The sequence below is a fragment of the Macaca thibetana genome, chromosome 8, assembly GCF_024542745.1.
Source record: "Macaca thibetana thibetana isolate TM-01 chromosome 8, ASM2454274v1, whole genome shotgun sequence".
Classification (NCBI taxonomy): Eukaryota; Metazoa; Chordata; class Mammalia; order Primates; family Cercopithecidae; genus Macaca; species Macaca thibetana.
The window spans coordinates 66221687-66236852 of NC_065585.1; the positions used below are offsets into that span (position 1 = coordinate 66221687).

Here is a 15166-nt window from a genome sequence, read left to right on the forward strand (position 1 = left end):
TCCCTCCTGGCTTTTATACAATTTCAGCCCTGCTCATTCCAGCTGGTAGCTATCCAAATTCCTTCAGCTCCTCCCAGTTTCTGCCTTGGTTGTACTAAACAATAGATAAAGATACTATCTGATAAGATCTCTCACCTTTAAGGAATCACTTTTAAGATGAGGAAACCCCTCACCTTTAAGGTAGATTCTGGAAATCTTTCCAGAATCCAGCCACAGGCCCCCAAGCAATTTCCTATACCTCCTCTTATGGGTAATTTCTCCTGGATTTCAACTGCTTTGGGGCAGTCCTTACGTATATTTGGTAATCTATGAATTATGCCTACCTTTTGTTTTTCCAAAAACGAAATTTGTATTTGCTTTGCCCACTCTGCTTATGATTTTGTAGGATTTTCTTGATACAGGTAAATATATTAAGAACTACACTTACAACATACAAAGCTTCTAAGACACTGCTTCTCAAACTTTAATATGCATATGACTCACCCAAGGATGTTCTTAAAATGATTCTAATTCAGTATGTTTGGGAGGAGGCTGAGATTCTGCATGTCTAACAAGTTCCCAAATACTGCCGCTATTACTGCTCTGTGGGCCACAGTTTTAGGTAACAGGGCAATGAACACTTAATTCAAAGCAATGGTTTTCACTTTGCTTTTTCCTAAGATTCAGTTTTTAAGTTTACAACCCCAATTCCTTATAAAAGAAACAGGATGACTAATATTCATTGAAATCACCATGGATAATCTTATGTAATCCCTACAATAACCACACAAGATAAATACTACTACTATCACCATTTTACAGAGAACAGAAGCATAATTACAATAACTTGCTCAGAATAATACGGTATGCAGCAAAGTGAAGGTTAAATTCAGACAGTATGACTCTTGAACCAATTTAGCACGCACTATATTGTACTGCCTCCAAAGATTTGGCAATTTTATCTACTAAAGCAAGTTAAGGCTAATATAGGTAGCAGGTACCTAAGAAAAACGTCATATATTGATTTATGTAGTTTATTCAAACCTTACCATCCTTACTTTAAATGTTCACAGTAAAAATAAAAATGAACATCTAATTTTTCTATCATCAAATGATTTTTTATTAGTAAGATTAATTTCCCCATAGAAAAATGTTCTTATACCACTGGAAGAAGTTATTATCATTAACAGTAGGATTTTGTTTCAAAAACCTATTCAATCAGGTACTTAGCTTAGACCATTTCACTCAAACGATGCTTCACAACTATGCTGAATAAGTACATAAGTAATTTACTCCTAGCAATACGTAGTTGGCCCTTACTACTCATGGGTTCCACATTCATGGCTTGCGCATCCATGGATTCAACCAACCATGAATCAGAAACATTCAGGAAAAAAGTAAACAACCATGTAACAATAAAAAGTAACAAACATTAAAGACACAATTCAACAACTATTTATATTGCATTAAATTATAGGTAATCTAGACATAAAGTATATGGGAGGATGTGCATAAGTATTATGCCATAAGGAGTTTGAGTATCCACAGATACTGATATCAGAGGCGGGTCCTGGAACCAATCTCCCACAAATACCAAGGGATTACTATAATATATGACAGATAGTAAGGAGAGATTATCACAATAGGTTCATTGCTTTGGTTTCAAGAAAGAAAATAAACTGACAATAACTATATCTGGACACTGAACAACTGATAAAACTTTTCCTTAGAAACATTATACAGATTACAAATCCTGGCAATCAATATGTCAAAATAAGCAGTATCTGTTATGCTAAAATGTCTGTAAATAATTGCTTAACTTTCTGGATGTAGACATTATCATAATGGTAGAAGATGTAATAAATAAGAACTTAAGTTATACTGAAAGCTTTTAATAATGACTTGAAAAGAATGTGGGACAGCAATTGGCTCTCCAATGCTATAAAAATCTCACTGTAATTGATGGAGTTTGAGACCACACCTTGGTCTCTCCTTTGAAGTTTAAAAGCTTATTGTTTAAAATAAAATTTGTTTTATAAGCTTCTGATAATTTCTAAACATACAATTGTATTTATTCTTTAATCTTAATGTAGCAGATAATTGTGCTTATTCTTAATCTTAATGTAACAGATAATATAATATTTTTCAACATACATAACACCAAGGTTCATACTGTTCAAAAGGTTATATAGTTACCCTTGGTTTGAGAGGTTTCACTGTTGGAATATCAGTTCCTTCAGCTCTCTGTCTGCTTGAATCAAAAGTCTTCCGTTTTTTAGTAGCAGTTTTCTGGCAAATGGGTCCATGTTTTTTCTGTTAAGAAAAAGAAATGTAGCCTATCATTATCTTTTCTACAGAAGGTAAGACTAGAGAACTTTATTTACATTGAGACCAGTTTAAAAATCTGAGGCCAAATGAAAAATCTGAATACAAAATAATAAATAAATAAGATACACCTTGCCTTAACCAAAAGTTAAGTTGTAAAAGGTATGTATAATGCATGCTCTAAGTTATCTTTCTCGTTAAAAAAAAAAAAAATTATAAACACTATTCTAACATTTCATTAAGTTATTTAATATTCTTCTCCTAGTTTGTACATTACTAATGTCAGAAGTGTGTGAACCAGAGCAATTCCATCTTAAACAGGAGCTGGGTAAAATGAGGCTGAAACCTACTGGGCTGCATTCCCAGATGGTTACGGCATTCTAAGTCACAGGATAAAATAGGAGATCAGCACAAAATACAGGTCATAAAGATCTTTCTAATAAAATAGGTTGCAGTAAAGGAACCAGACAAAACCCACCAAAAGCACAATGGTGACGACAGTGACCTCTGGTCAGCCTCACTGCTACACTCCCACCAGTGCCATGACAGTTTACAAATGCCATGGTAACATCGGGAACTTACCCTGTATGTTTTAAAAAGAGGAGGCATGAATAATCCACCCCTTGTTTAGCATATCATCAAGAAATAACCATAAAAATGGGCAACCAGCAGCCCTCAGGGCTGCTCTGTCTATGGAGTACCAGTTCTTTCATCACTTTCTTAAAAAACTTGCTTTCACTTTGCACTGCAAACTCGCCCTCAACTCGTGTGCAAAATCCAAAAACTCTCTTTTAGGGTCTCCATTGGGACCCTTTTCCTGTAACATATTTCTCTGTCCTGTAACACTAAGAAAAAGTAACAAAGTCAAAATTACTACACTGAGAAAAAAAAAAAAAAAGTCTCCATTAAATACCTGAACATAGACACTAGAAAAAGAAAATACAAAGAATACATTAGTTTTAGGATTACAAAAGTTAACGTAAGAGTAGTAGTTTGGATTACTAAAGTTAACGTAACAGTAGTATGCTAATATAAAGTTAACACAAACTAATAGGACAGGTGGTCTGATTTGTGTCCTTCCCTCATACTAATTCTTTTCCTCCCTTCTGGAACCCAAACTTAGCAGTTTTCTTCACCTAGGATTTTTCTTGAGCTATCTAGTGTTTAAAACTCCTACAGGTTTTTTGTTTGTTTGTTTGTTTTTATGGAGTTGTCCATTCATTCATTTATTCAGTTATTCAGTTTAGGGAAATTAGAATGGAAGCTGTCTTAAATGACCTCCAGTAAACCAACTGGATAAACATTTTCCCTCCAATATATTAACCACGATGACTGATGACATCGGTACACTAAATACACTTTTTTCTTTTGTATTTTCATAAACACTAAAGAAGGTAGAACTGTCAAACTTTCTCTGGGAAAAACAAAACCTCAAAACTGGATTATTTGGTGTCTTGGAGTCTCTTAGGCTTTCAGTACACAATTAGCAATCAACTGCTTTACATACTTATTTTCAGTTTTCATTTCAACAAACAAGCACTATAATTATAGCTCTTAAGTATTTTTTTTTAAATGAGGATAGCAGATGACTACCTAGTGGACCCACGTATATATGTTCCTTATTAAGTTATATATGTCAAGTGTATGTGGTGTTTGTTTCCCAACATAACTCAAGTTTTAGTCGTTATAACATTATTAAGTTAAATACCACATAAAAGAGAGCAGAAAAAGGCTTTTTTTTTTTTTTTTTTTTTTTTGCTGTGAAATTCAGCTGAACACTCTGAAAAATAATAAATTGATAAGAAAAAAAATCATTGAATGTGTGGGCAAGATGTTTTTAAAAGATTACAAAAAAGCCATCATTATTTAAAAGGTTCTTACAGTCAGAAGGACATTTTGGATCATTAATTCCTCACTTTGCTTTAAACAAACAAACTAGAAAAAGTAAGAGGATGCACAGCGGAATAGGGCAGAACTTTAATCAGCAGATCCATATTCACAGAAAAATCCTGTCTTACATCAAAGTGTTAATAAATGTGTATTTGTGTTTGAAATTAAAATACGTAAGGTACACAGGCATAATTTTTATTATTCCCTATTTAATTAGGTAATTTTTATTAAGATTAGTTAAAAGCGTTTTTATTTGTACTTACTAAGTAGCTAACATATCTAAAGAACGCATAAAAAATTTCAGGTGTACTTTTACATTGAAAAAATATTTTTCTTTGAAACATTTCAAACATAAGAGGTGACAAAAAAGGATAATTAATTCCCTTTTACTACTTACCACCCAGCTTCAACAGTTACCAATATTTGAACAATTTTGTTTCACCTATCCCTGATTTTTTCCTGAAGTCCTATAAAGCAAATTCCAGACATTATATTATTTTGTATCTGTAAATAATTACTTATTTCTAAGGTATCTGATTTCGTTTGTTGTGATTTTGTTTGTTTTTGGTAAGAGTCTCATAAAACTAGGAATAACTTTAAACTTTAATAGAAGAGTTCTGAAGACCAAATTCTGAAGGAAAGAAAGCATTCTGGAAGAATGGCATAGCTGAAATCAAGACCCTTGAACAAAGAATATTACCCATTAACTCTTGAAAAACTGTTCCACATAAGTTCTTCCCATGAGAATTGACCAGAATTATTGAACAATTACAGATCTGTAAAACCATAAAGGTACAAAATCAGTCTACTCACTAATGCTACTGGAAAGAATGTTCTTCCACAAATCTTGCAAGGTAACAATTCTCCAACTTGGACAACACCTCCATTCTCTAAAACAGGAAGGAATTTAATAAATAATTTCTATAACTTAAAATTGTGCAACTTCACATTTTAATCTTTTAGTTTTATAGGTAAATTATCAGTTTTTGTGAAAAATGTTTTACTGCATTTTGAAATAAGCAAAATTATCTATTAAAAGGAGTATAATACTTAGTTATCAGTGGTGAAAAAGGTCAAGATAAATATGCAAGAGTCATGATTTAAAGATATCCAAACTAATACTGTTGGGAATATCTAATTTTCTTGTAATTATTTTAAGCAAATCAATTTGTCATATTCTCTTAACTTATAGGCTATCTCTATGGTAAATTACTACATTTTAAGAACAAAATTTATCTTATTAATTTCCAAGGCATGAAGAAATACCATTAGTGATCAGTTCAGCAACTTCCTCCAATGATTTGAAGTATATAGAATAAAAGGAATCTTATTCTGTTTATCACCAAACAGAAAGTGCAATGCTATCACCTAGTTATGCAATTACATGTATTATATGAATTATTATTTTTTACATATACAACTTATAAAGAGTCAGTGGACTAGTAAATGGAGATATTCTGACCTTACAAACAAAATTAAATAAAGAGGTAGCTACAACTTTCACTCAGTTATTAACAAAATTAATATAACTATCATGTACCTGAATACAACAAATGTTATTACTAAAAAGAAAAAAAAAAAAAGAACCTACATTCTTTGTGACTCTACATAATTCATTTTGTCATTTTATTTTATTTCCAAATATCAAACATAAACTTGTTTTCATACCTGTAATTTCCTAAAAATGATACTTAAACATGTAACATTTTCCCCTTAGTTTCTGCTGAATATTTTAGAGATGCTGAAATTCTTTTATCATATGAAAGACAAATAGAAAAACATTTTCCTTTGGAAGTAACAAACTAATTTTTAAAAGTACAATTATGACTCCATATAACCTGGTCCAAGACATTTAGTGAGTTCACGGAGAACTAAACAGGCAAACCAAAATAGATATTAGTAAGATTGCATTCAAATACAGTAACAGAAGAATTGTTTTGTTTTCTCATTTTCCTGTTACTCCACTGCCCTATTTGGTGGATAGTGACTACTTGTCATCTCAGATGGAGGCAATGTTGTGTGGTGGCAGTTAAGCAGTCAACACCACAAAAGCAAAGCTAACATTTGCCTGATTTGTCCTTCTCCAACACCAGGAGCTAAGCTATTTAGGGAGAGCATCTCATTTATCTGGATCACTTAAGTCCACTACAATCCAGAGTTACTAAACGGAAACCATTACGTTCATTTAGATAAGAATGTCTTCAAAATGATGGTCTAAGTAACATCACATGCTAACTAATCTACTAAATTTGCTTATAGTTTTCATGTATTCTTTTACATAAGGAATGATTTTAAAATTCATCAATAAAAAATATTAAAAAGCACCACATATTATACTTAAAAGTGTATTTGCTTATCTACTTGTTAAATAGATGACAAAGCAAAATCTTATAAAAATTAACTATTGAGAAAAATAAATTCAGCACATAGAAAAACTACATACTAAGCATGCATTAAGTAATATTAACACAAGGACAGAATAACACAATTATTGTTCTCATAAAGCTAACATACTCTATTACTTACTTATTAAATAGATCTAAGAACCAAATCATCTCTTATTTTTTATACAAAAAAATTAAAACATAACAGCAACCAGAATATTACCATATAATAAAATCCAGTTCTTGACATTAATTTCCACAAGCTATCAAACATGTTTAAACATTTTTTTAAAAAAGAAAATTATTATCACTATAAGGCATAAACACATACAATCCCATTTTAAAATAATGCTATTTGGGGATAATTTAAAAGCAATTATACCCCAAAGAAATCTTTTTTGGAAAAGAATGCAATTACTTCACCCAAAATAAAGATATATATATATATTACATATATATAAATTTATAATGTCTTCTAATATTAGCTGGTCATAGAGCATAGCACTGTAATTGACAAAATACAACATGCGCATGTGTGTTGATGTCAAGACCTATGGAGGGAACCTCTACCCAGTAGGAAGGTAACAATTCTCCAATTTTGACAACGCTTTCATTCTCTAAAACAGAATTTCATTTTATGCCAGTTAGAATGGCGATCATTAAAAAGTCAGGAAACAACAGATGCTGGAGAAGATGTGGAGAAATAGGAACACTTTTACATTGTTGGTGGGATTGTAAATTAATTCAACCATTGTGGAAGTCAGTGTGGTGATTCCTCAAGGATCTAGAACCAGAAATACCATTTGACCCAGCAATCCCATTACTGGATATATACCCAAAGAATTATAAATCATTCTACTACAAAGACACATGCACACGTATGCTTACTGCAGCACTATTTACAATAGCAAAGACTTAGAACCAACCCAAATGCCCATCAATGATAGACTGGATGAAGAAAATGTGGCACATATCCACCATGGAATACTATGCAGTCATAAAAAAGAATGAGTTCATGTCCTTTGCAGGGGCATGGATGAAGCTGGAAACCATCATTCTCAGCAAACTAACATAGGAACAGAAAATCAAACACCACATGTTCTCATTCATAAGTGGGAGGTGAACAATGAGAACACATGGACACAGGGAGGCGAACATCACACACCAGGGCCTGTCAGGGCGTAGGGAGCAAGAGGAGGGAGAGCATTAGGACAAATATCTAATGCATGTGGGGCTTAAAACCTAGATGACAGGTTGATGGGTGCAGCAAACCACCATGGCACATGTATACCTATGTAACAAACCTGCACATTCTGCACATGTATCCCAGAACTTAAAGTAAAATTTTTTTAAAAATTTAAAATAATTTCTATAATTTAAATTGTGAAACTTCACATTGTCATGTTTTCTTTAGTTTCATTGGTAAGTTGTCAGTTGTTGTAAAAAAATACTTCTTACTGTATTTTGAAGTAAGCAAAATTATCAATTAAAATGGGCTTAAGAGTTATCAGTGGGCAAAAAGACCAGAATTAACACAGAAAAGTCATAATTTAAGGATAACCAAGCTGATTAGTTGAAAATATGTAGTTTTCTTGTAATTATTTTAAACAAATCAATTTGTCATGTTCTTTTACCTTAAAGGTTATCTCTATGGTAAATTACTAAACCTTAAAAACAAACTTTATCTTATTAATCTCCAAGGCATGAAGAAATACTGCTAGTGATCAGTTAAGTGGCATACTGAGTTGATCTGAAGAGTCTAGGGTAAAAAAAAATCATGTTTTCTTTATCACCAGATAATAGAAAGTATACTGCTATAAGGTTAAGATTACTTAGTTATGCAAACTGTATGTATTATTTGAATTGTTATTTTATACATGTAATACTTATATTAAGATTAATTGGACCAAGGGGTTAAAATATTCTGACCTCACACACGCAACTAATTAAATAATAATGTGGCTGCACCTTTCACTCAATTAAAATTAAAATAATCATCATGTGCCTGGATATAAATTTTATTACTAAAATAATTTTAAAAAACATATTAATGGAACCTTCTACCCAGATTATGATAAATACCTTAGGCCTCAGAGTCAAAAGCCACATTTTGCTCTAATTAAATTCATTAAAAGACATGACAACTATAGTTGAAAAAGCACTGGAATTTGTCTTATATTATCTGACTTCAAGTCCCCAGCTCTGTCACTGAGAACTATGAGTCCCCAGGCAAGATATTTAAGCTTTCTAAGGTTTAGATTTTCTTATATAAAATAAAGAATTTAAGTTAAATGATATATGGTCCCCTTTTATTTGTAACATACTGTAATTTAACAAAATCTACCTTAAGACCACGTTAGCAAGAAAATTACATAGAAGACATCTTTCTTACTGATTTTTTAAATAAAGTTTATATATAAGAATGATTAAACCAATTGCAGATGGTAGAATGAATGCTTCAGGTAGTATATACCATGTTGAGGAAATAATTTCCACTTATCTACACAGAGAACTGAGAACCTGAAAGGACTTACAGCAAAGAACTCCTTATTAGAAAAGTCTTTAAGACATGAATTAGAAGAAAATGTATGACTAATCATATAGGCAGACTCAGTTTAACAACTGTTAAATGAGGCTAATATTTGCTCAATTTACTTTAAAATTTCAGAGGATCAACTATTACAAATAAAATGCTTCATAACCTACAGAAATAAAAACTACTACTTTCCAAGACATGCAGGCAAATTCCACTAACCTTTCCTAAGTGGCAAAAACTAGCAAATTTTGCAGCGTACAAAAATACAAGAGAAAGATGATATTCAGAGGGGTGAATATTGTACCAGAGAGCAAATACTGTTGAAATAAGCACTCAAGGTGATGGATAGAACCAAGTCAAAAAAGTACTTTAATATTCCTGAACTCTTAAAAAGCCAATCTCTCCATGCAAAATTTATTTGGCACACACTGTTGATTCCGTTATGAGTTGCTTATATTTTGCAACTATGAGTTGCTTATATTTTGCAACTTCAAAACCTGCATGATGATAAGACTTGAAATGGTATCTTTATCTAACACTGTAAGTGATGAGAAATAATTATTTTATTTAAAATAGTTGTGACATTTTAAAATGCATACATTTAAGAACTGTGAGAGAACATTTTCAAAGAAATTTTGGAAATTAAGAACATTTCTGGCCTCCCTTGTGGCATGTCTATCTCCTTACTGCTGTTAAGTCTTACATTTTATCATCGTTCATTTGATTCCTTTAATGCTCAACAAACCTTTCCTTTGAAGCACAAAATATGTTATACCACTTTCTTCCCAGTATCCTTTCTAAAATCGAATTACTTTCAAATCAATATTCTCCAGTGTCTCACAAGATTTACCCTTTTCAGCTCATCCTAGAAGAGTTTTTGTCTTAACCTAGTCAATGCCTACCCAACTCAACACACAACCTTCATCCTTCACAGCATTTTAGTCACCTGCACTCTAGTTTGGCAAAACTACTGCCTAAACAACCAACTCTGGACTTTAAAACACTCAAGTTTCCTCTTTAACCATAGAATTCTACTTCCTACCTTTTTCTAAGTTACTATCTTGATCTCAAAGTGACTTGCTTTTCTTAATAAGCTCATTCCTGGCTGCGTGTCCCTTCCTACCCAGTCTGAACATGACCCATGATTTATACTAGGAATTATCCTCAAATCCCTTGCTTCACGGCCAAACGTTTGGAAAATGGTAGATTAAACTAAGTTAAATGGGTTCTCTTAGAGCAGAACTCCCTTAGTCTTAAAGAGATAATATGTTGTTATTTCCCCAAATTTATTTTATCAGAAATCCTTTGTACTCCCAAGACCAATGTCCTCCACCAGTGTCCTGAGGAGCATATTTTTTGAAACACTAACTTACATTTTCTGCTTAGTCTTTCCCTACCTCTCATTCACTTGCTGTCTAAATTGCAGGGAGACATTATCAGACCAAGCACTGTATTGAAATACAACCATTGTGCCAGGCATGGTGGCTCACACCTGTAATCCCAGCCCTTTGGGAGGCCAAGGCGGGCGGATCACCTGAGGTCGGGAGTTCGAAACCAGCCTGACCAACATGGAGAAACCCCGTCTCTACTAAAAATACAAAATTAACTGGGCGTGGTGACACATGCCTGTAATCCCAGCTACTCCAGAGGCTGAGGCAGAAGAATCGCTTGAATCCGGGAGGCAGAGGTTGTGGTGAGCCAAGATCGTGCCATTGCACTCCAGCCTGGGCAACAAGAGCAAAACTCCATCTCAAAAAAAAAAAAGAATGAAAGAAAGATACAAAGAAAGAAATACATCCATTCCTTGATTCAATAAGTATTTGTTGAGCACCTAGCATGAGGCAGAAACTGTTCTAGGAGGTAGGGGTATAAAGATGATTAAAAAAAAAAAAAAACAAAGACCTGATCTTATAGAGCTTTCACTCATCTAATAGGGAAAAAACAAATAAAAACTCATATATAAAATGTTACATGGTGATAACCACAATGAAGGAAGAACGAAGTAAGGGGAGAAAAGATGGTCACAACGCTGTCTTGGAGAAGTATGGATAATCAGGGAAAGTTTGTTTAATAAGGAGATAATAATGACATTAAAAAGGAAGGTAACTGATTACTATTAATTTACTAATGGTCAAATCTGAAGCCCTCTTTTGAATCCCCATCCTACTGGGCCTTTCGATAGTCTGAGCCACTGCTGATGAATCCCTTTCACCTTTAAATTCCTTTCTCTCTTGGCTTCAGTATTTCCTTCTCTCCTCCCAAGCATGCTATGTTTTACCTATACTGGACCTGCTAACATGCTTTTTGTGATTTTCTCCATCTAACAAACACACACTGAGAGGGACTCCTATGCACTAGGCACTTAGCTAAATGTTTTACATATATTACATTATTTAATACTTAATATAATTTAGGTAGTTACATATTTAATAGCTTCATTTTTTTCATAGCAGGGAAAATAAGGGTTCAGATTAAGTAAACTGACCAAATTATAGAGCTAAAAAGAAACAAAGCAAGGACTCAAACACAGTCCTCTCCAATACACTGTCTATTAAAATATCTGGCATCCAACTCAGTACCAAAAAGCAATAAATGCTAGATAAATGAATAAAGATAAATTATTCAGTAAACTAGTATACATTTATACTACGAAAAAATAAAACAAAAAAGAAATTTTGATGAGACATGACTGTCTTTAAACCAAGGGCTACACTGAAGAGCAGTCAGTCTTCTAATCAAGTTTTAGAGGGCAATACTAAGATCTAATAATTTCAACAATCTGCAAAAGGAACGGACAGCCTGGATCTCTGCCACAACTTTTATAACCATTTATTAGGGATATGAAGGGAATGACAATACTGTATACACGGATAAAATCTGCTTAGATTTTACCATCTCTTCATTTGACGACCAAAAAAAAAAAAAAAAGCTTGTAAGAGATTAGAACTCTCCCAAGTCTAGAACTACTTCTATTATCCTTAGATAGATTTAGATTTTGTAGGGCACAAATTTTATTGAATGAAAAGGCTTTGCTATAATTACCCACAGAAAGTAGAAGTGCTCAGATATTGATTCTACAAAAACATAGATAACTTGTATTTGGTTTCAAAGTATAGGGCTTGAGCCTAATACCTCATCTATTGACTATTCAAGAAGCATAAAGACCCAGAAGACCAAAAGTAAAACAAATGGTATATGATTACATGCAAATAACGTAAAAGTTATAAGAAAGAGTGAGATTATCTTTAATAGAAATTTTCAAGAGTCCATATATTTTCTGGTTTTATAGCCAAGATCAATGTCTGGTAACTGGTTTCAACTAGAAACATATGTCTAATGCCAGAGTACAATACTTACTCAATTACTCTGACACATTAAGCAAACTTTTGAATATTTCTTACTGGATACTGCAATGTAATATTTATTAGACACCTTCAAAGTACTAGACTTTAACTTCCAATAGAGGAAAGAAACTACTTTATCTATCACTGTATCAATGTTTCTAGAATGAAAGAATGGATGAATGAATTAATGAACGGTAAACTTAAGACTCAGAGTTTGATATTTGCAAAGTGTGATCTCTTAGGGGAGGGAGGGGGAGAAGGAGAAAGAGGAGAAAGGCACCATCCTAACTTCAACAGAAAATTCTCAGAACCTTTATTAAATTGAACCACTTGAAATTACCAGAATTCAACTGTTTTGCCCTACATAATTTAGGGCAACTTCACATATTTCAACCCGATTTATCACAATTAAACACATTATAGTTAATGATAGAATCTTATTTTCTTAAAAAAAAAAAAATGTAACAGTAAAGAGCAAGCACTATTAACATCATAAGCTGGGCCCTGTAACATCATAAGCTGGGTCCATAAAACATGCCTATAAATACAGAATCCTATTTGTCCACCTATCCAACTGAGTATCATAATAGGTTTCCATTACATTTTAAAAACATTCATAGTAAGGTTTCAATAGTAATATCTTAGCACTGTTAAAATGTAAGGTCCACTAAAATGTAGGTTCGATGAGAGTAAATCTTTATCATTTTTATTCTTTGCTGCATCCTAGAACCTAAAAAGATGCCCGTAATAGACATTTATTTAACAACAAATATTTATTGAGTACCCACTTTGTGTCAGGCATTGTTTTAGGTGCCTAGGATACGTAAGTGAAAAATCAGATGATGATCTTTGCCTTAATAACAAATGTTGAATAAAATAATAAAAATCTGCAAACTGTTAAAAAACACTTTATAGATAATATGTAATAAAACCTTATCATATTGTGTATGATAATCTCATAAGAATTCCAGAACCCATACTCCTACCCACTGTGCTTTAATCCCACCAAGATACAAAAGTATCTTGAAAGTAAAAAATATACTGCACTATCATTACAATTCCTTATTTCATGGACACTTGAATTATCTTCCAAAAACACCTAAGCAAAAAACAAGACCTTCATTTGGCCATAGCACACTGCAGCTGCCCACAAATGAAAAATTATCGGAATTATTTATTTATCAGAGCAAAAGCACGAAATAAACTGCTACTCACGTTATTACATCTGTTTTTTGGTGAACTTAGGTGACTGAAAAAGTTACCGGTTACCACTTTTCACTTCATCACACAATGTACAATATTTTACTCCCTAGCATGCAACAATACACAAGACTCAAAGCTTCTGCTAATTCTTAATTCCAGCTGAATCCGTGTAAACTAGGAGACAGGGGGAAAGGAGCTAAATCAAGACAAGAGGATCTTTCAATTCTGAAGGTTTGTTCTTCATCAAAACAAATAAAAAAATCTTGAAATTGTTGTTGCCAATGCTAGTTACCGTGTTTTTTTCCTTCCTTTGTTTTTAGGTGAATGCTTTCATTACACAGGATAAAATGAGTAAACAGAATAGAGAAAAAGTGAAAGAACTGGGAACAAAGCAAAATCTGGAGTCATGGTTACAGTACAAAGATAAACCCAAAGATAAGGAATCAATTACAGGCTCTTCCTCACTCAGCGGCCGTGAATAAGCCATCAAATCCTCCTGATAATCGATTGTACCGGCTCTAAAGCTGGCCAGTGACACTTCCTTAGGAGATGCTCTGACATCCCTCCGACAGAAGATGCTGTCGAAATGTAAAAAAGCGGTTACCTAGGGAAACTAGCCAAGGAATGTCAGGAGCTCGAGGCCGGAGACACACCCCGGGACTCCAGCACAAACTGGCCTGGTGGTGTTAAGGCCGTGGACAATAATGGATAGAGTCCAGTGCAAGGAAAACAAAATCTGGCCAGAGACTGGGATCACTAAAAGGGCACTCAGGAGTCAAGCAAGATCAGAAAATAGTAGGAAGAGACGTGCAGGCATCTTGCCAGAGGCAGGATCTGGCTCCGGGCTGGCAAGCCCAGTTGAAGACCGTCTAAGGCGGGGCAGCCCGGGAGCGTTCGCTCCACCGCATCGGGGACTGTCCGGCTCCCTATGGCCCCGGCCCCCGGAGACGCGGCGGCGACGCGGTGAGGTCCGCCGCTCCGAACCTGCCCTCGCCTTCCTGCTACTGGTGCCCAGGGTCCCCAGCTGTTCCAGGCCCGCTCTAGCCGTCCTGCCCGCATCCCTTCATCGCCTCACCTTCCAGTCCCTCCATTGCGCCACCGCCCAGAGCTCAGCGAGACTCCTCCCGCAGCGCCCGCCGCCGCCCAGTTCTGGCTGTAGCAACCCAGCCGCACCTCCCACCCGCTAACATTCCGGGCTCCCATTGGTTCCGCAGCTGCGGGGGCGGGGATCCGTGGGGGCGGGGCCTCGGCGGAGGCTAGGCTCCTGCGGTCTCCGCCTGGCTGCCACCCGGCTGTGTCTCCCCCGGTTACCCTCCAGGGAGCCGCGAGCCGCTTCAGGTTGCATTCTGCGACGCAACGGCGCCTTCGTTTGACTCCAGCCTTGTTTTCCCTCATACCTTATCCTCCTATTTAGAGTACCTCAGCACCTCCTGGACTCTGCTTCACCAGTTCCTCAAATCAAGTCAATGCCTCTGACTTCTAGCCGCCATCCCTCCCAGCAGATA

The 15166-nt window shown here is 34.7% G+C and overlaps 1 protein-coding gene across 2 annotated transcripts in view; it reads right to left on the reverse strand.

Annotated features, from left to right (window-relative positions):
* ZC2HC1A (zinc finger C2HC-type containing 1A) overlaps window positions 1-14854 on the reverse strand; it is a 53351-nt gene extending 38497 nt beyond the window's left edge. Inside the window, exons 1-3 of one of the 2 annotated variants that reach the window (XM_050802188.1) lie at window positions 14737-14854; window positions 5008-5084; window positions 2176-2292 (exon numbers count right to left, since the gene is read on the reverse strand). In XM_050802188.1, the coding sequence (XP_050658145.1) occupies window positions 2176-2292; window positions 5008-5084; window positions 14737-14752 (210 nt within the window). In that variant the 5' untranslated portion in view covers window positions 14753-14854. The remainder of the gene's footprint in view (window positions 1-2175; window positions 2293-5007; window positions 5085-14736) is intronic. The other variant, XM_050802189.1, reaches the window with a different exon arrangement.
* Between the last annotated feature and the right edge of the window lie 312 nt (window positions 14855-15166).